At 64.4% G+C, this 25361-nt stretch overlaps 1 protein-coding gene across 2 annotated transcripts; it reads right to left on the reverse strand.

The window, feature by feature from the left end:
• Positions 1-299: 299 nt before the first annotated feature.
• Positions 300-24733, reverse strand: BLTP2 (bridge-like lipid transfer protein family member 2). 2 transcript variants are annotated; one of them, XM_065573496.1, is made up of 39 exons: positions 24556-24721; positions 23355-23484; positions 21648-21697; positions 21171-21333; positions 20957-21075; positions 20398-20458; positions 19755-19965; positions 19380-19503; positions 18867-18991; positions 18611-18678; positions 18313-18461; positions 17366-17484; positions 16248-16411; positions 15773-16037; positions 15134-15339; positions 13667-14753; positions 13186-13377; positions 12467-12669; positions 12269-12387; positions 11969-12189; positions 11503-11693; positions 10822-10921; positions 10535-10737; positions 9911-10193; positions 9141-9298; positions 8733-8939; positions 8333-8432; positions 7803-7985; positions 7146-7267; positions 6910-7065; positions 6690-6811; positions 6279-6459; positions 6094-6180; positions 5856-5966; positions 5529-5664; positions 4363-4487; positions 3868-3969; positions 2964-3098; positions 300-943 (listed from the first exon to the last, which is right to left on the reverse strand). In XM_065573496.1, exons 1-39 carry the CDS (start codon positions 24612-24614, stop codon positions 755-757), a joined length of 6726 nt encoding a protein of 2241 aa, XP_065429568.1. In that variant the 5' UTR covers positions 24615-24721; the 3' UTR covers positions 300-754. The 2 variants fall into 2 exon arrangements, with proteins under 2 accessions (XP_065429568.1, XP_065429569.1); XM_065573497.1 differs by lacking the exon at positions 23355-23484 and having other exon boundaries at positions 24556-24733.
• Positions 24734-25361: the final 628 nt, after the last annotated feature.

Raw genomic sequence — 25361 nt, forward strand, 5'->3', positions numbered from 1 at the left:
CAGCTGCACCTCAGCCCCAGCAGCCCCCACGTTGTCCGGGGAGCTGAGACTCACAGACCTTGTACTGCACAGCAGAGCTCTGCCAGGGGCCCCGAGACACAGAGCAGGCCTGGCTGCACCAGAGAGTGAGGGGAAAACAGCTCAGCGGGCCATGAGGCTCCAGTAACCACCAAGTGCTGGTAGCTCTCTGGGTGGGGGAGCAGGCTCAGACTGGGCCCAGGTGCTGGTAGGACGCGGGGCCCTGGCTGCGGCCCTCTCCCTGCTGGGGAACTGATCAGTAACACCAGGACAGAGATGGGTCCAAATTAAAAACTCTTATTTAAATTCTCCTCAGTGCCCACTTCCCAACAGTAACCAGACTGGAGCAGCCGCGTTACAGTGTCGCAGGCCCAGTGACGCCAGCGCAGGACACACCAGTGATAACAACTCGAGTGCTCCTCACCACCCAGGCTCTGTGCAAATGAAAGCAGCCCGGGCCCTGGGTGACGCAGCCTCCCCAGCTCCCGCTGCTGGGGAGCTGCTTCACACTGCGTGCCGTCCCCCTACCGCCATGCCGCTCCCTGCCTGGACAGGGGCTCTGCCCGTGCCATCGGTCCATCGAGTTCTTGTGCCATGGCTGGGCTGTGCCACCAAGGGCCCCCCACCTAGACAAAGTCACTGGCTGTTTGTGCCAGCTTAGGCCTGCAAAAGGGCCATGTGCCCAAGAGGTGGCAGGAGCCGCCTGAGTCCCTTCCCGGCCAGCCGGGTGCTGCCCTCATTTGCGCCTGCCAAAGATGGACTTCTTGCTGGGGTTCTTCTCGCCCACACTCAGGCCGATGAGTAGCCGCGCCTTCTCATCCTCCTCCTGCTGCTGCTGCTGGATGGTCCCGTCCGATTTGTTCTCCAGCTTCCCTCGGGCCTCAGTCCCAGCAGCTGGCTTCAGGCGCAGCTTCTCCTTGATCACCTGCGCAGCGGAGAGAGGGTCAGGAGACAGCCGGGGTGGGGGTGGCCAAGGCTTGCCCTGGCTGCAACAGCTCAGCCAAAGATCTAACTAGGGCTCATTCCCTGGGGCTCCTCTGCACAGCCTGCCCCAGAGCCGGGGACTTGGCAGCAATCTGGGCAAGCCTGGCAGAGACAGCGGTGCCCGTTCCAGCCCAGGCATTTCCAGCAGCCCCACAGACGCTCATCTGCAGCCTGTAACCTATCATTGAAATTAGCTTCTGTACCAAGCAACTGGAGAATAGCTAATGTGATGCTGATTTTTTAAAAAGGCTCCAGAGGCAATCCCAGCAGTTACAGGCCGGGAAGCCTGACTTCAGTACCGGGCAAATTGGTTTAAACTCTAGTAAAGCAAAGAATTGTCAGACACACAGATGAACATGATTTTGGGGGGGGGGAGCGGGAAGTGTCAACGTGGTTATAGTAAAGGGAAATCATGCCTCACCAATCTACTAGAATTTTTTGAGGGGGTCAACAAGCATGCGGACAAGGGGGATCCAGTGAATAGAGTGTACTTAGATTTTCAGAAAGCCTTTGACAAGATCCCTCACTAAAGGCTCTTAAGCAAAGTAAGCTGTCATGGGATAAGAGGGAAGGTCCTCTCATGGACTGGTAACTGGTTAAAAGACAGGAAACAAAGGGTAGGAATAAATGGTCAGTTTTCAGAATGGAGAGAAGTAAATAGTGGTGTCCCCCAGGGGTCTGTACTGGGCCCAGTGCTATTCAACATATTCCTCAATGACCTGGGAAAAGGGGTAAACAGTGAGGTGACTAAATTTGCAGATGATACAAAACTACTCAAGATCGCAATGTGCTTGGGACTTAACTAAGAGCTACAAAAGGATCTCTCAAAACTGGGTGACGGGGCAACAAAATGGCAGATGAAATGCAATATTGATAAATGCAAAGTAATGCAAATTGGAAAACATAATCCTAACTATACGTACAAAATGATGGGGTCTAAATTTTAGCTGTTACCACTCAAGAAAGAGATCTCAGAGTCATTGTGGATAGTTCTCTGAAAACATCCACTCAATGTGCAGTGGCAGTCAAAAAAGTGAACAGAATGTTGGGAATCATTAAGAAAGGGATAGATAGTAAGACAGAAAATATCATACTGCCTCTATATAAATCCATGGTATGCCCACATCTTGAATACTGTGTGCAGATGTGGTCGCCCCATCTCAAAAAAGATATATTGGAATTGGAAAAGGGCAACAAAAATGATTAGGGGTATGGAACAGCTGCCATTTGAGGAGAGATTAATAAGACTGACTTTTCGGCTTGGAAAAGAGACAACTAAGGGGGTAATATGACAGAGATCTATAAAATCATGTCTGGTGTGGAGAAAGTAAATAAGGAAGTGTTATTTACTCCTTTTCATAACACAAGAACTATGGGTCACCAAATGAAATTAATAGGCAGCAGGTTTAAAACAAACGAAAGCAAGTATTTTTTCCACACAAAACACACGGTCAACCTGTGGAACTCCTTGCCAGGGGATGTTGTGAAGGCCAAGACTATAACAGGGTTCAAAAAAGAACTATACAAGTTCATGGAGGATAGGTCCAACAATGGCTATTAACCAGGATGGGCAGGGATAGTGTCTAGCCTCTGTTTGCCAGAAGCTGGGAATGGGCAACATGGGATGGATCGCTTGATGATTACCTGTGCTGTTCATTCCCTCTGGGGCACCTGACCCTGGCCACTGTCGGCAGACAGGATACTGGGCTAGATGGGCCTTTGGTCTGATCCAGTATGGCCGTTCTTATGTTCTCTGCCCTTCCCAGAGAGAGACTCCCCGCGGGCACAGGCCCAGCACCACTCAGGGGAAGATTAGGAGAGCATCGGGGCTCCCCAACATGACTGACAGGAGAGGGGCTATAACTCAGTCCCCAGTGCTAACAGCTAAACCCAGAGTGCTCCAAGTGCCTGGGGCAGATCTCTCCCCTGCTCCTCAGCAGGGGGAGGTTCTGGGCCCTTACCTGTGCTACCAATGCCTTGCGGCTGTCCCGCTTCACGGCCATAGCAAAGTCCAGCCACGTCCACGTGTTGTTGTGATACTCCAGGCACGGCAGCACCAGGTTCAGGTCACCCCAGTCCACACTGTTTTTCTCGCCCTGCGCCAGACAATGTATCAGACCCCGCGGCCAGAGCCAGCCAATCATGGGCTTGCTCCACTGGCCATGTTCCTACAGGCTCGGAGCAAGACACAGCAGCAGAACCCCTGGGTTCAGGGGAGAGGAGATGGGGCGGGGACCCAGGGCAGAAACGGGGACACAGGCCCTCTGCTGAGGGGAGTGTGGTGGGGACTGTGCTGTGGCCCAGGAATGGCCTCCTCCCCTCTGCCCCACGGCTCAGAAGAGTCATGCCAGCCAGACGGCAGGGACAGTGCATAGGAAGAAGGCAGGGCCCCCTGCCCCCAGAAGTACCAGGCAACCTACAGCACCCATGGGGCACAGAGAGGAGAGGCAGAAAGTGAACTTCAGCTCAGCCCAAGCGAGCATGGGAAAGCCGTGAAAGTAGCCCCTGGGCAGACCTAGGGATAGGGCCAGTTGAAGGGCAGGGCAGCCCCTCACACACAACCCCTACACCTACACCCTCCAGGGCCGACCCCGCCCCAGCACACGGTCCCCTCCCTCCCCAGAACCCTCGGGGCCGGCCCCGCCTAGGGCGACCAGATGTCCCGATTTTATAGGGACAGTCCAGATATTTGGGGCTTTGTCTCATATTAGGCACCTATTACCCCCCACCCTCGTCCCGATTTTTCACACTTGCTGTCTGGTGACCCTAGCCCCGCCCCAGCATACGCCCACGGCTGTCCCCTCCCTCTCCAGCACCCTCGGGGCTGGCTCTGCCCCAGACGCCATGCTGGAGGCAGACACTGACCTTGTAGCTGACGCAGAGCGGAACCTGCGGGATCTTGATGTAGATGAAGGAGTTGTTCATCGCCGCACGCTCCTTCATCTTGTCAATGTCGTCCACGGGGTGCTGGGAGGGACGGAGCCCGACAGAATCAGCAGAGCAAGAGAAGGGGGGAAGAGATGCACAGCTGGGCACTGGGCCAGTGGGAAGGGGGCGTTGCTCTCATTCAGGAGAGCAGCCAAGGCTCATTCTCTTCCCTGCCACGTGCCAGGGGACCCAGGACAGCACCCCTGGTCTGCACCAGCTGCTCAGTGTGCAAGGGGCAGCTTTGCTGACGCGTGTGCGGGTAAGTGGGTGAATCCCTCACAGCCCTGGGGCAGGACAGCCCAGCCCACTGCCCCCAGGCACTGCGGGAGCAATCGCTGGCTCTAGACTGTCTGATCCCCGAGACGAGTGAAACAGGTGCTCCTGGGGAGGCTCTAAAGGAGACTCCGCCCCAAAAGGCAGCAGGGTGGGTACCTCGGGGGCTTTCCGGAATGACCTCCTGACCCCTGACGTCCGGTTCAGTCCCTGAGCGACTCCTTTCCCTGGGCCCAGTGAGTCTTCAGCCACTATCAGCTGCCTCGGCTTCACCACGGGCATCCCTGAGAGAGAAGGGAGCATTGCGGTTACCCTGCCCGACCCACTGCAGCACCCCCGCACTGATCCCTGCAGCCTGCCAGAACCCTGGCTGGGCTGGGGCAGAGCTGGTAGAAACAGGCCCCCTGTCCTGACAGAGACACTCCATGGGACAGAGTGCACCAGGTCCTGCGGCTGGTCCAATGGTCAGTGACCCTCACTGCTAAAAATGGGCACCGTATTCCCAGTGTAGCTTCAGCTCCCAGCCCCTGGGTCTCGTTCAGCCTTTGTCTGCTGGACTGAGGAGCCCCCTCCGCTCACAGATCTTCCTCCAGGTGGGTATTTACAGACCGTGATCAAGTCACCTCTTCCTCTTCTCTTGGCTAGCACTGGCTGAGCGTCTCTCCCTTCACCAGAAGGCAGGTTTTCCAGACCTCAAATGACTGCAGCTCATTTCTGAGCCCTTCCAGCTGGCCCACGTCCTTTCTGAAGTGTGGACACCAGCACTGAGCACCACCCCCGTAATGGTCTCCCACAGGCCAGATGCAGTGGGGACACCTTCCTCCTCCTGCTCCACAACCAAGGACTGCATTCGCCCTCTTAGCCAGCCCATCGCTTCAGCCGGTTTCCACCATGACCCCACGGCCCTAGCAGAGCCCCCACTTTCCAGGACACAGCCCCCACCCGTAAGTTAGAGCTGCGTTCCTGGCTCCTAGCTGGAGCCTTTGGCTGCATTAAAATGCAGGTTGGCCAAGGGCGCCCAGCTTCCCCGGTGATCCGCACTGCTCTCGAGAACTGCCCTATCCCACCATTATCCACCACGGCACCAGTCTGGGCCTCAGCTCCAAACTTCACCCCCAGCGATTTTATATTTTCTTCCACACCATTGACAACGACTGAGTAGCGTTGGGTCGAGAATGGATTCGGGGGACCCCACACAACGAGGTTCCCCATTTCCGATCCCCGTTGGGGGTCTCTTGGCCAGCCAGCATGTACCCCATCACTGCACTGAGTTCAATCAGGGGGTCGGGCTGGCCCCTCCCTTCCTCCCCACAGGGCACACTCACCCGTCGTCACCAGCTTGGATTTGTCCTCCTCATCCCCCACCTCCTCCTCCTCCACGCTGCGGCCGGGGAAGAAGAAGCCCATCATCCTGTGGAAGAACTGGTGCGTGAGCTGGATGGTCAGGGGCACCACGTTCACCTGCAAGAGGAGCCGTACGTACGTCAGGGGCCAGCACTGGACTCCTTGGGCGGCCCTGCATCGCCCAGATATCCAAGCCGGATGGGTGCGCCTGCCCTGTTGCCTACAGCACCTCCTACTGGGGACGCGGAGGAGCAGAACACCAGCCCCAGGCCTGCCTACAGACCCCTGGGATCCACCTGTAGCCTCACCTCAAAATGCTCCTTGATAGAGATGCCTCCCACTGGCGGACGGACCTTGCTGAATATGCGCAGGGCCAGCTGCCGGCCCGACTGGCAGGAGCTCTGAGGGCGCAGCACCACCTGCAGGGCAGAGATGGGAATGCAGAGATGGTGGGGGCCCAGCTCTGCCTGGTTACGCCTCTGAAAACCCCACCCACAGGCTGGCTGCTGCCCCGCCCCCTCCAGGGCCCCGCTGGCTGGCACTTGCCTTGTACACGGCGTTGGGCAGGAGGTTGTTCATGGTGACCCAGCCCAGCTCCAGGAGATGCTCTGCCGTGTCGTCCGACTTGTTCACCTGCAAACAGAGCCATCAGCCCACGGACCCCAGCGCACCCCTTGCCCCCCTCCTCAAGGGCGGAGCCCGAGCCTAGGTGCCCCCGCTGGGCCCGGTACCTTGCTGTAGAGGAAGCGCTGCAGCTCCAGCTCCGCAATGCCCAGCTGCCCGTCTTCCTCGGTGAGGCGCCAGCGCGCCTGCGCAAAGTAGAACTCGGTCCGCCGGGCCACCCGGACGTCCTCCAGCTGTTTGCGTAGCTCCATCTTGTTTGCCCGCTGCAGCTGGAAATCTTTAAAACACCTGCCCAAGCGGGCAAGGGAAAGCCGTGAGAGCAGCCCCAGGGCGGCCCCGGGGCTAGGGCCAGTCGAAGGGCAGGCAGCCCCTCAGAGCAGCATGGGGGAGAGGCGGCCTGGGAGCCCCAGGGAAGCAGAGTGGGGGGTGCAGTGGCTTTGGAAGGCGGTGGGACTGGGCAGCAGGTCTCGGGCAAGCTGCCTCCCTGCTCTGCACATCGGGCTGGTGGGGGCTGGTACCTGATGAGAATGTTCAACTCCTCACTCTCCAGCTGCAGGTTGGCCTTCTCCTGGCTAAGCTGCAACTGCAGCTTCTGGTTCAGCTCGAGCAGGTTCTCGTTCTTACTGTCGTCCTGCAGGGACTGAAGAGCCGGCACCAGTCAGCACCTGCCCGGCCCAAGCAGGCCAGGACCAGGGGCCTGCAGTCCGCACGCTGCGCCCACCCCAGCCCAGGCCTCACCTTCATGATGGAGTACATCTGCTTCTCCAGCTGGCGGATCTGGGCCACGTGCTGCCTCACGGCCTCCTGCAGGTGTAGGATGCTGCTGCGCTGCTCCTCGGGGTTGCTGGAGATCTCCAGCTGGAACCGCACCCGCTGCTTCTTCTCGCTGTGCTCCTGAGGCCAGAGAGAGAGAGGCGAGGTGAGGGGTCTCTGGGGAGCCCGCCGCGCCTGCGCGCCGCTCAGGCCCACGGTACCTTGCGCTTCGGCTCCACGTGCAGCAGCAGGTTGTTGACGATGTCCAGGATCATGGCGTATTGCGCCGGGTTGGTCGAGATCTCCAGGTCGTGGTGGATCAGCGTGAAAGTGTCAACGGCTCCTGGGGAGAGAGGAGAGGAACGGGCGTTGGGGCAGCCCCTGTGACAGCCAGCGCCTGGGGGGCTGGGATAGTCCCTGGGAGCTGCAGAGGGAACTGCCTGTGGGGCTCACACACAAACATGGGCCAGGGCTGGGGAGACCAAGTCCGCCCCCACCCCCGCCCCCCAGGCAATGAGAGCTCAGAGACGCTACTGGCCCCAGCAGGCACAGACAAACCCGGCTCTCCAGCCCACAGTGCTCTGCCCCGTGTGCCGGGCTTTGCTGGAGCAGGGCTGCGAGTCCCGTTCCCTGGCCTCCGAGAGCCGGGCAGAACGAACCAGAGATCAGCGCCCAGAAGGGACAGCAGAGACCACGCCCGGTGCCAGACACCCCAGGGCCCCATTGAACAGAGCCAACTGCAGCTGCCTTGCTCTGATCCGAGGGAGGTTACAGGAGAATTCGGCACCTCGAGGCCTGTGGTCGTGGCCTGTCCCCCAGGAGCTCCCCCTCCCCCCGCAGAGGAAAGCAGAATGACTCAGCCGGGTGCAGGGCCGCACCCTCCTGTTTCTTCAGCAGGTCCTCCTTCTCCTGGTCAGCTGGGGCGTCGGGGGGCTTGATCTGCGTGGCCAGTTCCGGGTCAATGTCGTGGCTGTAGCTGATGTAGTACATGCGACAGCTGCACCGGGAGATGATCCTCTGCACCTGCTGGGTCTGCTGGGCTTCCGAGGGGTGATTCCAGTCTGGGGGCCAACATGGGCAGCTGTCAGGGCCGGTGCTGCCACCCCCAGGCATGGGGCCCCCGATTCTTGGACAGTCTGAGGTTTCAGGGTGCCGGGGCAAGGGCGGGGAGGGGGAACCTCTGGGATCCGAACACAGGGTGGGGGAAGGGGATGCACGTAAGTCCTCTGGAGAGTCATCCCAGAATGCTTCCTTGGGCAGGGACCCCAAGCCCATCCCAGCAGGGGGACAAAGCTCTCAGCTCGGCTGGCTCCGCTTGTCCCTTGGGTGATGCACAAGGACCGAGGGCCCAGCAATCCCTGGGTGAACGATTCTTGGGCCCGAGGCAAGCAGGGCTCTACGTGCTGACCTGTGGTGGTGCTGACCATGCCACCCACGGCCTGCCCACTCTCCATCAGCTCCTGCACCGAGTCCAGGCTCCTCTGCCGATGTTCCTCGATGTTCTTCACCTGGGGCAGGAGGGACACTGGTGACTCCCCAGGCCTCGGGCCCAGCCCAGCCAGAGCCAGCAGGCTGGGGGGCTGGTCCCCGGGACAGGCTTGGCCCCCTCTCTCCCACTGCCTGGCACTGAGATCCTGCCCTGCCATGGATTTAGGGGGCTCCAGGGCTGCCTTCACTCTCAGGCCTCTGCCTCTCAGCACCCTGGGGCCGTGGCTGTGATAAACTCCTCCCGCATGGGAACTAAAAGCCCCGGGCCCCCATCCCACCTGAGCTCACCCCAGCCAAGCAGCCAGCCGACAGCAACCAACCTCCAGCCACAGCTGGCCGTCCTCCCTCTCAGCGGGGCTGCTCTCAGTGGTGGCGAAGTACTGCATGCCATCCAGCAGGCAGGTCCACGAGGTCTTCTGCTTCAGGGTGTCTCCGTACCAGGCGGGGTGGTGCAGGCACTGCAGTAGCTGGGCCTTGGCAGCAGACACAATCACACAGCCCTCCGTTTCTGCACCACGCAGCACCATCTGCGGGAGAACAGGCCCCTAAGTGACCCTGCCAACTCCAGGATGGGGCAGCCGGGCCGGGAGATAAACCGGGGCACAGAGGGCCTGCAGTGTCTGCCCCAGTGGCAGGGCCAGGGAAAGAAAGACACAGCTCAGTCACCACCTCTCCCAGCAGGGGCGCTGCAGGGAGCGGGGCAGGAGCTCTGGCTGGGACCAGGGTACCTGGCAGTTGACCAGCTCAACGAGGCAGTTGCGGGTGAAGATGTCGTCGGTCTGGCAGGCGGCGATCCCACACAGCTGCTCGCTGGCCCCCGACTCCTCCTCCGTGAAGACCACGAATTTATCAGTCTCCTCAATGAGCTTCTGCAGCATGTAGGCCCCTGGGAGCAGACAGGGGGAAGGGACGGGTCAGGGCCGAGGAAGAGGGAGCCAGCCTTTGGCCAGCTGGCCATGACGGGTGCTGAGGTGGGTCAGTGCCATGGGGGGAGGCCTAGGGGAGCAGACAGGGAGTCAGGGCCGGGAGAGAGGGAGCCAGCCCTTGGCCAGCTGGCCATGATGAGTGCTGAGGTGGGTCAGTATAATCGGGGGGAGGCCTCGGGAAGCAGACGGGGGGTCAGGGTCGGGGGAGAGGGAGTCAGCCCTTGGCCAGCTAGCTGTGACAGGTGCTGAGGTGGGTCAGTATCTTGTGGGGGGAGGCCCTGGGGAGCAGACGGGGGGAGGGAGGGGTCGGGGGAGAGGGAGTCAGCCCTTGGCCAGCTGGCCGTGACGGGTGCCGAGGTGGGTCAGTATAGTCGGGGGGAGGCCTCGGGAAGCAGACGGAGGGTCAGGGTCGGGGGAGAGGGAGCCAGCCCTTGGCCAACTGGCCGTGACGGGTGCTGAAGTGCGTCGGTACCGAGGTGGGACATGCGTGGAACGAGCTGTGCAGATCCAGGGGAGGGGGCTGTGTGCCGAGCGGGATCCCGAGGGCCCTACCCAGGTGGCTGGGCACTCACCCCCCGAGGAGCCCCGCTCGCTGGTGGTCCCAGTCACCCTCTGCGGGGGAAGGGTAGCAGACAGCAGGCGCCGTTTCAGCTTCTTGGCTTGCAGCTGCGTGTCGATCTTTAACCCCTTTAGCGCCTCAGTGGACAGGTTCCGCTTGAGCACGGCCGCCTTCTTGTAGCCGTCATAGAGGCCGAAGGCGATGTCCCGGTTGGTGGTGGTCCAGGACGCCCGCAGGTCCACCAGCTGCAGCTGGTGTGTGTGGAAGGCGTCAGCCCCATCCCGCATGGTCAGCTCCTGCAGCCGAGCCGGGGGTCAGATAATGGCCAGGGCACAGCGACTCCCCGCTCAAACCCGCCCAGCAGCAGGGAGGCCCCATGGCCAGTTGGGGACACCCAGACGCCATTCCCAGGGGGGTGGCCTTGGTCATGTCACTAGCCGTCTGGGCCAGCCGCCCCGCCCGTGCTGAGCTCCTAGAAAGGGTGATCAGCGGCACTCAAGGCTGCTGAGCCTGCAGCCAGTGGGGCCCTGTGTGCTCCCCGTCCAGGGCTCACCCTGCAGACAGCCAGAGGCTCGGGCCCCACAGCCTAGGCAGAGCTAGTCACGCCCACCCGCCCACCTGGCGAGCCAGCAGGTACCTCTTCGGCTGTGCGGTTGCTGTGCCGCTGGTAGGTGAGGGAGGACAGGCTCAGCAGGTGGGTTTTCTTCACCAGCGAGCCGAGCTGGTGGTCAGCGCTCTCGTCGCAGGTCGACGCCATCAGGTGCACGGTGACGAAGCTCAGGTCGCTCACCATCTGCGTGATGCTCCACTCCGAGATGAGGCGCCGCATCACCGTGCCAGCTGGGGGCAGGGGAGAGGCATCAGCGAGGGGACCCTGCCCTTCGCCCCCGCCCCACCCTGCCCAGGCCGGGCCCCCAGCCTCACCTTGGGGGATGAGCCGCTGAGTCCCTCGTGTGAATATGTGCCCCTGGCCGCACTCCAACTGGATCCCCCGCTGCTGGGCGAAGGAGGCCCAGTAATGCACCTGGGGGAGCACACAGGACGCTGAGCTGGCCGCCACGCTGAGCAGGGGGGGATGGGATGCAGGAGAGCAGCCAATGGGGAGGGGCGGGGGGGAGGGGACAGCCGAGGGACCTCGCCACACTGAGCTGGGGGTGGGCGGGATGCAGGACAGCAGCCGATGGGGGCGCGGGGAGGCGGGGCGGCCGACAGACCTCACCACACTGAGCTGGGGGTGGGAGGGATGCAGGACAGCAGCCGATGGGGGCGCGGGGGGGGGGGGCGCCCGACGGACCTCGCCACACTGAGCTGGGGGTGGGAGGGATGCAGGACAGCAGCCGATGGGGGCGCGGGGAGGCGGGGGGGGGGGGGCGCCCAACGGACCTCGCCACACTGAGCTGGGGAGCTGGGAGGGATGCAGGACAGCAGCCGATGGGGGCGCGGGGGGAAGGAGGGGGGGGGCGCCCGACGGACCTCACCACGCTGAGCGGGGGGTGGGCGGGATGCAGGACAGCAGCCGATGGGGGCGCGGGGGGGAAGGAGGGGGGGCGCCCGACGGACCCGCCAGCCCCAGCCCAGCCCTGCAGGGCCCAGGCCCGGCCTCACCTGCAGCTGGGGGAAGAGCGCCGTGTAGGAGAGCTGCTTGTAGTGCTGCCCCAGCTTCTTCCTGCTGGGTTTCATGTTGCTGAAGAGCTTCCCGCGGCAGACGGGGCGCGTCACGCTGCTCCAGGTGGCCCAGAAGTTCTGCATCCAGCGCAGAGTGCTGCTGTAGAGCAGGATCCGGGGCTGGCACGGCTCTGAGAGCGACACGCGTCAGCACTGTGACAGGGCCCTCGACAGCCGCTGCCCGACCCCCCCGACCTCTCCTCCTCCCTCCCTGGGAGCACTCAGCTCGGCACCTGGCCAAGGGAGGCAGCGGGGGAGGGACACGGGGATCCCCAAGGACCCCCCCGCCTCCCAAACCCGGAGCCCCAACCCAGCAGCCCCCAGAGCGCCTAGCGGGAACGGCCACGCGCCGGTCAGTGGCTGAGCAGCAGCCAGGCTCTGGAGTGCCCTGCGGGGCATCGCTCACCCCCGCCCGGCCGGCTCAGGTCCATCCGGATGGAGAGGTTGAGGTTCTCGGAGCGGAAGGCCCGGTACGAGTCATGGTGCTGCCCCATGGGCACCTCGGGCACGAACTCTGGGGAGCGCAGCACCACGCTGTGATGGTCGTGGGGGTTCCCATGGCAAAGCCACTGCAAGTCCAGGGTCATGCAGAGCTCGGGCAGATGGAGGAAGCAGCAGTCATCGTACCTGCTCAGGGAGAAGGTGCTGGGTTGCTCTCCAAGGGTCACAGCCCCTCCCACCCCCCACCCCCAGGGCTGACACTCACTTGGAGGCCGTGCGGACGTTGATGTCCAAGTTCCCCTTGAAGACGAACTGACCAGGTCTCCAGAGGAAGGCCAGGTGGCTCCACTCCCAGTGCATGTTCTCGGTGGTGTTGTACGGATCCTGCAAGAGACAGGCTGAGCGTGAGGCCGCCAGGCTGGGGGCGGCCCGGACGCCCTGGGCGACCCCACGCGAGTCTCACCTCGGTGGCCAGCTGGTGCAGGTTGGCCTGCTCGATGTCCAGGTGCCAATTCCCGTGGAAGAGCAGGCGGCTTTTATCCCACCAGGGCAGGGAGGGGCTGGGATCGTCCGAGGCCTTGGTGAGGAGATCCACAGACTGGCCAATCAGGGTCCAGGCCGGGTCCCAGCATGGCCCCCAAACGATGGTGTACTGCAAAATCTCCGCTAGGGACACAGACAGCGGCTCAGGGCAGCTCCTGGTCCCTGCTCCAACCAGATACAGCCTGGCCCAAAGTTACCCTCTGCGCCCCCCACACAGCGCTGCCCCAGGACCCCCAGAGCAGCACTGCCCCACTCCAGCATCCTGACCCCAGGGGGCAGGATCCCAAACCCCAGGCACTGCCCAGTCCCTGGGGGAGGCGGGGGGGAACCTGGGCCCATGTCCAATCCTCCCCCTACTCAGCTCAGAGGGGAACAAGCCTGCTTCGCACTGACCAGCCCCAAGGAGGGCAGCACCTGCACCCCTCCCCCAAACTCCCGGTGTCTTGAGCCTGGCCCAAGCTGAGGGTCCAGGCTGCCAGGGATAAGGCCACCCCCAAATCAGCGTGACCCTGGCAGAGAGCAGTGCTCCTCCAGTCCCAGCTGGAGCCCACATGGTCACCCAGCAAGTGCCAGAAGGAGCCCCAGTCCGGACCACAGCCTCGTGCCCGCCTGCAGGGTCGGCCCCCAGAGCCCACTTACAGCGGAAGTCGTGGTAGAACTTCAAGGGAGGCATGTTCCTCTGCACAGCAGCATCCCCCCATGGCGCTCCCAGCTTCAGTAGCTGGCGGCGGCGAGAGCAGGCCTGGCCACTCTGCTCCGTCCCGATCAGCCGGCCCGAGAGCTGCCAGGCCCGGATCTCAAACAGGTAGCGTGGGTAGTCCCGGATCCGCACTGTGGGGCAGAGCCAGAGACCGCGCTGACTGCCGGCCCGGAGGGAAGCCAGCCTTATACTCGTCCCTGGGGGCTTGGGTGGTCTCCTCACTCTCCCCAGCCCCTGGGCAGGGGGCCAGCAGGCTACACCCCCTGCTAGATCAGAGGGACCCTACGGGGGGAACCACAGTGCTTCCCACTGCATGTGGCCCGGGTGCCCCTCATGCCCCCAGCAGCACTTTCATGCCAGGGAACCAGAGCCCAGAGCTGACGGGACCATGGGGGAGGAGGAGCCCACAGACACACTCACCGAAGAAGGTCTTGACGCTGCCCTTCAGCATGCGGCACCACTGGGTGACCAGCTCCAGCCCCTCGGGTGGGAAGGGGCTGACGCTGTCCAGGTCCCTCATCTGCTCCAGCACACGCTCCACGCCGTGGAAGGACTCGTCGGCCAGGGCCACCAGCTCCAGGCTGGAGAGGGTCCAGGTGAGCAGGGCCTTCCGCATAGGCATGTTGGCATACAGGCGCCGGGAGCGCTGGATGTAGATCTCAATGTTCTTCCTCTCCAGCGAGGCGTAGAGCTCCTCAATCTTGCGGGCGGGCAGCAGCTCGCCATGCTGCTTGCGCAGAGCCGCCACCTTGGTGTCCAGCAGCTGCAGCCGCTTGGCGCTCTCCTTGCTCTCGTCCTTCATCAGCTCATAGTTGTCCCGCAGCTTCACCTCGAAGACGTCGTCCAGGAAGACCCAGGAGAAGTGCTGCACCTTGAGCAGGAGGTCCGGGGGCAGGGCCGGGCTGGGGGGGCGGTCCCGCCGGTGCAGGCTCTTCAGCCACTTCTGCACGCCCACGGCCTCGTCCAGCGTGCGGGAGAAGTCGTACTGGTAGGGGAGCTCGATGACAATGCTGGCGAAGGAGAAGGCCCAGACCCGGTTGCGCAGGGTGCGCAGGGTGGGGAAGGGGCTGCGATGCAGGATCATCTCCTCTAGCTCCGGCAGCAGCTGCACCTCCACCTCCTTGAAGCTGAAGATGCTGTGCCTGTCGAAGCCGGCGGCCAGTTCCGGGCAGTAGGCGTGGAGGGCGCTGCCGTGGCGGCTCACCGAGACCCGCTCCGCCACCAGGCTGATGTAGCTGGCCTCAGAGACGAAGGCTGTGGCCTTGGCGGAGCTCATCTCCAGCGTCAGGTTGAGGACTCTCTTTGGGGGACCCTGGGCTGGGCTGGGGGGCTCGCTGGGGCTCGCTGGCTCAGCGGCCTGGCGCTCCGGGGGGAGGGAGGGAGCACTCCATTGCCCCAGGGTGCTCTGCAGCATTTCATGGCACTGGAGGGTGGCTAGGACGTGCTCATACAGATACATGTGGTCAGGTGGGCTCCAGAGCAGGGTCAGGCCCTCGCCACACTGGACCTAGGGCACAGAAAAGGGCACGCGGGCCTGGGTCTCTGCTCTGCCAGCAGCCCTTAGCGAGCTCCCCCCACTGCTCTGCCAGCCACCTTGCTCCTGACCCCCCAGCCCCTCCTCCCAGTGCCCCCCCACACGCTCCAGCCCTGCTAAGTGCTGCAGCAGAGGCCTCTGGCCATGAGGCAGGGTGTGACACGGATGGACAGGGCCTGGCTGAGAGGCCATCGCTCGCCCTCACCTGACGGCCCAGTCCGAGTGGGAACGCCAGCAGGCGCCCTGACCCGCTGGGTCACTCAGCCACCTCGGACTCAGCCCACGGGCACATCTTTTGCCTGGCACTGCCGTCCCAGAGGGCACTCTGCCAGCACAGCGGGCCCAGCACCTACCTCCAGGGAGTGGATGCTACTGTGGTAGGTGAAGGAGAGCATGGAGAGTCTGAGGATGGGGCAACGGAGGGATGGGGCTTTGCAGCAGGGCTGCATCTTCTCGGAAATGTTCTTCACCAAGGCCAGCGCCACGCCCTGGATGCTAACCGTGCAGCTCTCGGCACTGCCCAGGACAGTCAGTGTGTCCAGCCTCACCTCCGAGGCACCTGGCAGAGACAGGAGGTTACCTCTGGGGGCAGGACAGGGCACAGCCCGCAAAGGCCCCAGCACGGGGCAGTGCAGGGAGGACCAGCAGCTGCCGACACCCTCCCCTGCAGCAAAGCGCTGGTGACATCCCGGAGCCCAGGGAGCGAGGGCTGCCGAGAGCCAGGACAGTCCGGGGGGCAGGAGGCCCCGGGAGGGACTGTGGACAGCTGGGGGCAGGTGCAGGGATGAGGCAGTCAGCATGGGAGTGCGGGAGCCTGAGAGCCCGGCCGGGGGTTTCAGGATCTCCAGGGAAGGAAGGAGTAGTTTGTGGGTTTGTGCGTCAGACGCCTGCACAGAGGGCTACTGCCTCCGTCTGGCTGGCGCGCAGATCCTGCGGGATGGCTGCCCGCCCATGGTGCTGCCCCTGCCCAGCAGCCCCACCTGGTCACTTACCCACCAGGCTGGACAGCGTGAACAGGTTCACGTCCTCCACCTTCAGGTCCACCTTCCAGAGCAGGCCTGCGGACTCCCCCGGGGAGGGGGTTGGCTCCCCTGGAAGCTCTGCGGGGCTGGCCCCTGGGTGCAGCAGGGACAGAACCCTGGAGAGGCACTTGGTGCAGGTGTCCGATGACTCCACCTGCAGCCCCTGGATGGTGCAGTCCAGGAAGAGCGTGTCCGCCTGGGTGCTGGACATGCCCAGGGGCTGGTTGTAGCTGCCCTGCAGGGGGCACAGTCCAGTCACTGGCTGGCAGCTCGGAAGCTGCCACCTTCTCAGCCCAGCCCAGCCCAGGCAGAGCCCCTCCCCACTGCCCATTGCAGGGCTCGGCGGGAAGGAAGCGCCCCCCGCTGCCCCCATGCCTGCTGGGCGGGGGGTGGGGGGAGAGAGCTGATCCCCCTCACCCCCACTCTGGCTGGCAGCCCCCCTCACCTGCAAGTTGAAAGAGTCAAGGATGAGGGCCTCTCCCCACACATGCATGTTGGGCGGGTGCGGGGCCCTCTGGATATGCGAGTCGTTTCCCACACGCCAGCACAGGTGGTCGATGGCCAGCAGGCCCCGCTGGTGCACGCTCTGGGGGCGCAGGTGCTGGTAGTCTGAGGGCACAGAGCAGGAGGTGAGCATGGGCCAGTGCTCTCCTGACCCCCCGCTGCAGTGTGCGAGGCAGGGGCCAGCCGTGCTCCCCTGGAGCTGGGGACCAAGCTGCTACCTCACCCCCAGAAACAATCCTGACTCAAACCCAGGAGCTGAGGAACTGCCGCAGAGGTGTGCCCACCCAGGCCTCCGCACCAGGCTGGAGCACCCATCCCCATCCCCTCCCGCCCCTCCCCGCCAGGCTGGAGCGCCCATTCCCAGCCCCTCCCCGCCAGGCTGGAGCGCCCATCCCCATCCCCATCCCCTCCCGCCCCTCCCCGCCAGGCTGGAGCGCCCATCCTCATCCCCATCCCCTCCCGCCCCTCCCCGCCAGGCTGGAGCGCCCATCCCCATCCCCTCTCACCCCTCCCCGCCAGGCTGGAGCGCCCATCCCCTCCCACCCCTCCCCGCCAGGCTGGAGCACCCATCCCCATCCCCTCCCGCCCCTCGCCGCCAGGCTGGAGCGCCCATTCCCATCCCTAGCCCCTCCCGCCCCTCCCCGCCAGACTGGAGCACCCATTCCCAGCCTCTCCCACCCCTCCCCGCCAGGCTGGAGCACCCATCCCCATCCCCTCCCACCCCTCCCCGCCAGGCTGGAGCGCCCATTCCCATCCCCATCCCCTCCCGCCCTTCCCCGCCAGGCTGGAGCGCCCATTCCCATCCCCATCCCCTCCCGCCCCTCCCCGCCAGGCTGGAGCGCCCATTCCCAGCCTCTCCCGCCCCTCCCCGCCAGGCTGGAGCGCCCCAGCCCAGACCTGCCCCTTCTCCGTCAGCTGCAGCTGCTGGCACTGCCCCGGAAGCCACAGAGCCCTTTCCAAAGCAGAGGAGGGGCCCCTGGGCATGACAGCAGCCAAAGCCCAGGCCCTGCTCTGCCCCGGCTGGGATGGCATTCGCCCGGTCATGCCGCAGGCTCCTACCTGCAGAGACGGTGTTGAAGCCCAGTGCGAAGGGCGGCGTGTCCCCCAGCTGCACAGAGATGCTGACGTTGGACAGGGAGGCACAGAGGATGATGGGAGCCAAGATCTGGGGGCAGCTCCTGCCAGAGGGTGAGGAGGGGCCATGGCATTAGTGAGCCCGAGTTCCCCTGCTACAGAACAGGCCCCGGAGGGAGCTCCTGTCCCAGGGCCTCCGCAGGCCGCACGGCCAGCCCAGCTCCTGCTTCTCGCCTGCGGAGAGGCCAAGCCGCGCAGCTCCTGCTGAGTGGAGGGAGCCGGGCCGTGCTCTGGGCCAGGGCAGGAACGCTCCACGGGGAGCAGCACCTCTGGGGCCCGCCCGGTACGGTTCCTGGCTCACCGCTGGCCAGGCTTGGCAGGCAGCTCTGTGGGGCGAGTTACCACGGCTCCTCCCACGGGGCTCGGCGAGGTGAGTCCCTCAGGCGATAGGCCCCGGGGGGCTGCATTTACTGCTTCCCGGAGCCCAGCACACAAAGCAAGCGCTTTTCCCCAGGCCTTCCTGTGACTCAGCAGCCAGCCAGGGCCCCGCAGTGTGCGGGGCTGGGAAGGGTTTGGCTAGGGCCCCTAGGCTGCTGGCTGACCCGGCGCATGGCCAGGCCCTGGGGTGGGTGGACACTCTCTCAGCACGGCTTTCCCCTACGAAGAAAGGCGTTGGCTCTGTGGGGGCTGCCTGGTGACTGGCAGACATCGGCGTAGCCCCGTCTGGAGGGCGAGACCCGGGCCTCCCCGTGGCTGGGAGCCGGCAGCCATAAGCGGATGCCCTGGAGGAAGCTGGCGGGGAAGGGAAGGTGCAGTTAACCCTGAAACCGGGGCACTGTGTGTGCTGTGCCCAAGCTCCGAGGGAGGCAACCATGGCTGCTGAGTGCCCTAGCTGGAGAGCAGCCATCACCCCTCCCGGGGCCCACACGTACCTTCCCCTGCGGCTCTGGAGGGGGGCCGGCAGGCCAGTAGCCCGGCACTCCTGGGCCAGCAGGGTGAGCCAGTGAGAGAACTCCTGGTGGCGATAGTGGACGATGCAGGTATTGAGCAGCACAACAGCTGACAGGTCTATGGCCGTGACCTAGAGATGGGGACGCGGGAGGTGTGAGCGAGACCTCTTCCCCGCTGCCCATTTGCACGGAAACAGGCCCAGCCAGCTCAGGGCCTGCGGGCACCGATGGGCGGCGTGGCACGGGTGCAGTAGGTGCCAGGAGTCACTCACTCACTCACCTGCACGCTGGCTTTCAGGGAGTTCAGGCACACGATGCGCTGGCGGCTCTGGGACAGCAGCAGGCCATCTGTGGGGAGAAGGGCGGCAGAGTCACCAAGCAGGGCCCTGGGCATTAGCCAGCCAGCCACCCCCATGCACATGCTGCGGAGCTGGAGTAGCCCCATCCAAGTGGGTAGAGTGGGGTGGGTCTCCCCTCCTCCTCCCGGGGTCCCCTGGACAGAGCCACTCCTCCCCTAGCAGCCCCCCCGCACTCGCCTTCCAGCAGCAGCTCTGTGCTCATCTGGCCCAGGTCGGAGGTGGGCGTGAAGCTCCGCAGCGGGATCTGCTCCTCGTCTCGCTGATACAGGAACTGCAGCAGCTTCAGGGTCCACGTGAGGTGCCTGAACCCACAAGAACCGGAGCCAGGCCGAGTCACAGGACAGCCAGAAGGGAGCCGGCCCCTCCGGCCCCAACACTGCCAAGCCCAGCCGGGGCAGAGCGCTCCTCACGGCCTTAGAAGGGAGGGGCGACCAAGGGAGCCCAGGCCACGCTCATTCCGCCCTCACTCCAGAGCCACCCGGAGCCTGGCCCGTGGCCTTCTCACCTACAGCAATCCTGCCTCCCCCAGGGGCCACTCACACCTAGAGACCCTCGGGGAGGGGATGCCCAGCCGAGGGTAGCCAGGGGAGAGGCATGGGCCTCAGGAGAGTGCCTGCGGGGGGAGGGGTGGCCGAGCAGCTGGGCTGGGCATTCGGGCCTGTCATGGTGCCAGCCCTCTCTCCCCATTACCTCTGCTGGCTGTTCACAGACAGCACCACGTTGGTGTTCTCCAGCTCCACCTTCGCCTTGCTGGGGATGAGCTGCAGAGTGCGCAAGCTCAGCAGAGGCAGAGACTTCGGGGCCTCCCCGGGGCCTGGGAGCAAGGGACAGACCTGGTCACAGGCAGGAGTCTCGCCCCAGAGCTCCCCACTCCCCCCAGCAGGAGGCAGCAATGGCCTGCCCTGCCCAAGGGGATCCCCCGGCTGGGACCCAAGACAGCATAAACCACCCCCATGCCCAATCTGCCAGACACACTCTATGGGGCGCAGGGAACATGGGGGCCCCGGGGCACCCTCTCCCCTCCCCACAGCCCCAGAGACTTCCCAGGGAACCTGGCTGGCCGACCTGGGGCCTGGCAGCCTGGCTGGTCCCCTGCGCCGCTGTGTCTCGCTCCGTTGGCTGCCCGGCGCAGCAGCTCGCTGCAGAACAGCCCCTCGTGCAGCTCGGCGTGCAGGGTCCACACGCCCAGGCCGATGCCCACCAGCTGCCGTTTGCTCACATTGACCTCCACGGAGAAGGCAAGAGCCAGCGCCAGCTCTGCCAGGCACGTGTCATCCTGTAGGGGGGGACAGAGGGTCAAGGAGAGCGCGGTGGTGATGGGGGCAGCTTCCAGCCCCTCCCTTTATGTGCATCGGGCGCAGCCCCAAGCAGTGCCCACGGGCAGCCCGGTCCCAGTGCAGAGAGAAGGAGGCTGCGGTGCCCTAGGCCCCCCGAGGCTGCAGTGCCCTAGGCCCCCCCCAGGCTGCAGTGCCCTACGCCCCCCCCCGAGGCTGCAGTGCCCTACGCCCCCCCGAGGCTGCAGCGCCCTAGGCCCCCCCCCGAGGCTGCAGCCCCCTACGCCCCCCCGAGGCTGCAGCCCCCTACGCCCCCCCGAGGCTGCAGCCCCACCTGCTAGCACCGCCTGCTGGGCTCAAGCGACGGGCAGCATGAGCTCCCCAAGAGCAGGCGCTGGGGCCTGGCTGCTGCAGGGCCCCCCCCGAATACTCACCAACTGGCTGCTCTTCAGCACTTTGCTGTTCACCTGGGACAGGGTCAGCTCACAGTCCAGGCTGGGGGGAGAGCAGAAGAAAGCTCAGACCACACCTGCCAGGCCCAGAGGGGCCCTGCTGCCTCCTAGCCAGGTCTGGGCTACAGCCCCTGCTCCCAGACAGAGCATCCACCCTAGAGCTGGACCCTGCAGCAGGAGGCTGCCCTCTGCAAGAACCAGGCATCACCCAGGGGCTGGGATGGTCTCAGTCCCTGGAGGGAGAGGGTTAGGGTGCCATGCTCCTGGGGCGCCCTCCAGTGGCCACGGAGAGCTGCTGACCAAGAGAGGGGGGTAGAAGATCAGGATTTGAACAGCCCTTGGGAGGGGGGCGGGGTAGTGCCAGTGACTGGAAAGGATGTCGCCAGGAAGGAGTCCCAGTGGCAGGCCCACAGCCCAGATCTACAAGGCACAGGGTGGGAATGGTCCCCCAGGACAAAGGCCACAACAAAGCTCTCCTGAGGGAGCTATACGTGGCTGTTACCCAGCCCTGGTCCCACAGGCCAGAGCAAGGTGGAGTTACCGCTTCCCGTCGCTGTCCAACAGCAGGCGCGTCCTGGTGACCTGGATGTGCCACAGAGACTCGGAGGTGGCCACGTGCAGAACCATGATGTTGATGGACTCCACGTGAATTGAGACGAGCTGGGAGCAAGGGGGCCACAGTGAGGAGTGTGTGCCGGGAGCTAGGCCTGGTCCCCGCCCACCCTCCTCCTGAGATCCAGCACACACAGACTCACCTGGCTCAGGACTCTCAGCAGGGAGGGCTTAATGGGCAGGTCCCCCTCACCCTCCTCTCTGCCGCTCTCAGCTGGAGCCCCAGGGAATGGGGGCCCTGCTGCCGGTGCCTTCTGGAGATCCACGCGGACCCGCACCTCGCCGAAACACAGCGCGAGGTAGCGTCTGCACAGAGGAACAGCGACAGGAGGCATTACTGCTGCTCAACACAGCCTGGATGGCATGTGTCCTTCCCCTACATCAGCCCAGCCACCCATGGTGCCCCCGTGTCCTGCCCCCCGCACAGTCTGCACAGCCAGGGGAGTTTGAGCAGAACACTCCTGTGCCCAGAGACAGCTGGTCTCTCCTTACGGCAGAAAGCAGCGGGCCGAGCCCCACAGGCAGAGCTGGGGCACCCTGGCAAGCAGGCAGGGTCAGGGTCTAGCCATGCTCCCAAGCACAGAAAGGAGAGCGAGGAAAGAGCCAGGGCAGGTACTTACGGCAGCTCATGACTCAGGAGTTTACTGGAGATCCAGACGCTGTCAATCTCCTACAAGGACACACAAGAAAGTCAGTGGAGCTACAGCGCCTAGCCCCACCCTGTAATGCTCACCCATCCTGTGTTCTCTCCTTCCACCCCCAGCACCCATCCAGCTTGCCAACACAAGGGCTAGCTGGCATCACACTGTCCACATGGGGGAGCATCGGGGTTCTAGTATGGGGGGAGGAAGGGGCTAGGGCCAGCTGTGGGGTTAGGTGGAAGGGACTAGTCATGTGGGGGTTCACTCCAGTGGCTGCATGAGCAGTTGCCATGGGATCTGAGATCTCAGCGGGTCACTGTGGTGGGAAGGCAGAGGCCTCGTGCACTTGGAGAAGCTGATCCCCGTCACTCCGAGCGCTTCTAGTACTACTCCTGGGGGAATTCTGCACCACTAGGTGTGCACAGAATTCATGTCCCCCACAGATTTCTTTGCTTCCTCGCAGAAAAATGACTTTCTGATGGGGAAGCAAAGGGAAGCTGCAAGAGCAGTCACGCACCACTCCCTAGCAGAGCAGGTTCATCGTTTCAGGCACCTGGAGCAGCCAGCAGAGAGGTAAATCACCACAGGGCTGGGGACACCCCAGCCAGTGGCTCCTACCCTGAGCCAGGATCAACTGCTAGTCCAAGCTGGGCTGGAGACAGAAGAGGACGGGACTTCCTCTTCCCCTGCAAGGAGTGGCTGGGGCTGTGTCAGACCCACCCCCAGAAACGTCCCCAGCTGTAGGAAGCTCAGCATCCTCCCCTCCTTCCTGCCCCCATTGCTCCTCAGCTGCCGGGGGAGGGGGTCACTGTACGGGGAGCTGCTCCCCCATCCTTCCAACCCCTGTGCATCCAGATCTCCCATACTCAGACACTCCTGCCAAGCCTCACCCCGTACACCCTGAACCCCCCAGCCCTCCATACCCGAACCCCACCCCATTGAACCTCAACCCCTGCATCTGGAGCCCCCTGCACCCAGACCCCCCCGCACTGAGCTCCCTGCACTCAAACCCCCACCCTGATAAGCCCCACCCTCCTGCACTACCCTGAGCCCCCACAGCCAGAGTTCCCACACCACTGACCCCCAATTAGCTGCATTCAGACCCCCCACCCCACCAAACCCCATGCCCCCAGCACCCAGACCTCCCTGCTGAGACCCCCACACCCAGACCCCTCTGTTGAGCCCCAAACACCTTCATCTGGAAGCCCCTGCAGAGTCCCATTGCCCCTGCACCTGGAAACCCCCCAACAAGCCTGTGTGCATCCAGATCCCCTCACACCTAAACTCCCCAATGAGCTCCCTGCACCCAGACTGTCCCACACAGAATCCTCTCACCCTACACCTGGATCCTCCCCCCAACTTGGATCCTGCCTAGCTGAGCCTGCCTGCCCCACACCTGGCGTGCCTGGTGCAGAGGGGCAGGGCCCCAGGGTGTTTCTGGGGCAGGCCCAGGCCTTGTGCTGTGTCAGGGTTGGGTGCAGCCTCACCGCTGACTCTGTGTCCCGGGGGTGGGGAGGCTGCAGGGTGATCTCCCACCTTCATGCAGCCAGTGCCCTGTGCTCCCCACTGCCATGCTGGAGCCCCTGCACTGATTTATTGACAAATAAAACTTGCAGAATTTTAAAATATTGTGCGCAGAATTTTGAATTTGTTGGCGCAGAATGCCCTCAGGAGTGTAGTACCCACCACTGTCTGCTGCTCTTGCTGGAATTTAAGGCTGATATTTTGGAGCCAAAAGAACCCGAAGGAACCAATCTTCAGCTCTGCCCGGAGCCTCTGACGGCACCAGTTAGTGGCCAGTCGGCACACAAGCCACCTGCAGGCAAGTCAAAGAGAGATCCGGTAAATGCCAGCTCTCAGAGCACCCAGGGGGCCTCCCTGTCACTCCCAGCCAAACACTTGTCCCACCCTCTGCCTGCAGCTCAGGAAACAACTCAAATTCACTGCAGGTCCAGCAGCAGCTGGATTAGTCACAGCCCCATGGAACAGGCCGTGGGCAGGGACTGGTTCACGGAGTCTGTGCAGCACCCACTGCCACAGGGCCTAATCCTGAGTGGGGCCCTGCCACCATATAACGAGCAAATACTGTGTGCCAATGCGGGAGTGGCAGAGTTTGCCTTTGAACACACCACGGCCTGGGTAGTGCCAGCCAGAGGGGGAAGCAGGGGGGCCACAAAGCCCATGCCCAAAGCCAGGCGCCCAATGGCCTGGGCAGTGCCAGTCAGGGTGCTTGGGGGAGCCTCTATCGGTCTCTTGTGGGGGGCCCACACAAAGCCCACTCCAGGGTGTCTGGGGCAATAGGAAACTCCCCAGCTGCACAGTCCTGGCCCCGAATGCACCTCTGGGGAAATGTGCCAGGGCCTCAAGGCTGGAGGACCAGGTTCTTGGGGTGATGGGGGCGCCCAGGGGACCCACCCCAACAACTAGAAATGACAGCGGCTCCAGTGGGGCAACTACAGACTGGGGTACCCAGACGCCAGCCCCTGCTCACCTTGGTGCCTAACACTGCCCCCCACTCACTCCCCAAGTCCTCTGTCCCCCCGGGCTTGCCCCACACCCACTCCCACGCACCGGCCCCCCGCTCACCCCACACACACACCTGGCCCCACACACACACCTGGCCCCCCGCTCACCCCACACACACCCCGGCCCCCCGCTCACCCCCCGGTCCCCCCGCTCACCCCACACACACACCTGGCCCCACACACACACCTGGCCCCCCGCTCACCCCGCTCACCCCCGGGCCCCCCGCTCACCCCCCGGGCCCCCCGCTCACCCCACACACACACCTGGCCCCGCTCACCAGCCCCCCCCCCCACGCCCCACGCCCCCAGCTCACCCCACACACAGCCCCTGCCCCCCACACACACCCCGGCCCCCCGCTCACCGGCCCAGCACCAGCGCGCCCAGCAGCAGGGCGAGCAGCGCGGCGAGCAGCGGCAGCATCGCGGCCCCGGTCCCTCGGCTCCTGGCCCCGGCCCTTCCCCGTCCGCGCCCCGGGCCAGGAGCCGCCTCTGCGGGGCCGACCTGCCGCGAACCCGGAGGGCGGCGCCGGCAAGGCGGAGCGGCAGGGCCGACAGCGGCCTTCCCGGAGTGACGGGCCCGATCGGCTCCGAGGGGGGATCGGCTCCGAGGGGGGTGCTGGGGGGTCGGCTCCAAGGGGGGTATTGGGGGGGACCGGCGCCGAGGGGGGTACTGGGGGGCATCGGCTCCGAGGGGTGATCGGCTCCGAGGGGGGTATTGGGGGGGATCGGCTCCGAGGGGGGGATCGGCTCCAAGGGGGGTGCTGGGGGGATCGGCTCCGAGGGGGTATTGGGGGGGATCGGCTCCGAGGGGGGTACTGCGGGACCGGCTCCGAGGGGGGATCGGCTCCGAGGGGGGTACTGGGGGGGATCGGCTCCAAGGGGGGTATTGGGGGGGACCGGCTCCGAGGGGGGTGCTGGGGGGCATCGGCTCCGAGGGGTGATCGGCTCCGAGGGGGGTGCTGGGGGGATCGGCTCCGAGGGGGGGATTGGCTCCAAGGGGGGTGCTGGGGGGATCGGCTCCGAGGAGGGATCGGCTCCAAGGGGGGTACTGGGGGGACAGCTCCAAGGAGGGTACTGGGGGGATTGGCTCCGAGGGGGGCGCTGTTGGGAGCACTGTGGGCTATGGGGATCTGCTCTGACAGGGTGAGGGGTGCTGTGGGCTGGCGGG

Source organism: Chrysemys picta, chromosome 19 (genome assembly GCF_011386835.1).
Source record: "Chrysemys picta bellii isolate R12L10 chromosome 19, ASM1138683v2, whole genome shotgun sequence".
Taxonomy (NCBI): Eukaryota; Metazoa; Chordata; order Testudines; family Emydidae; genus Chrysemys; species Chrysemys picta.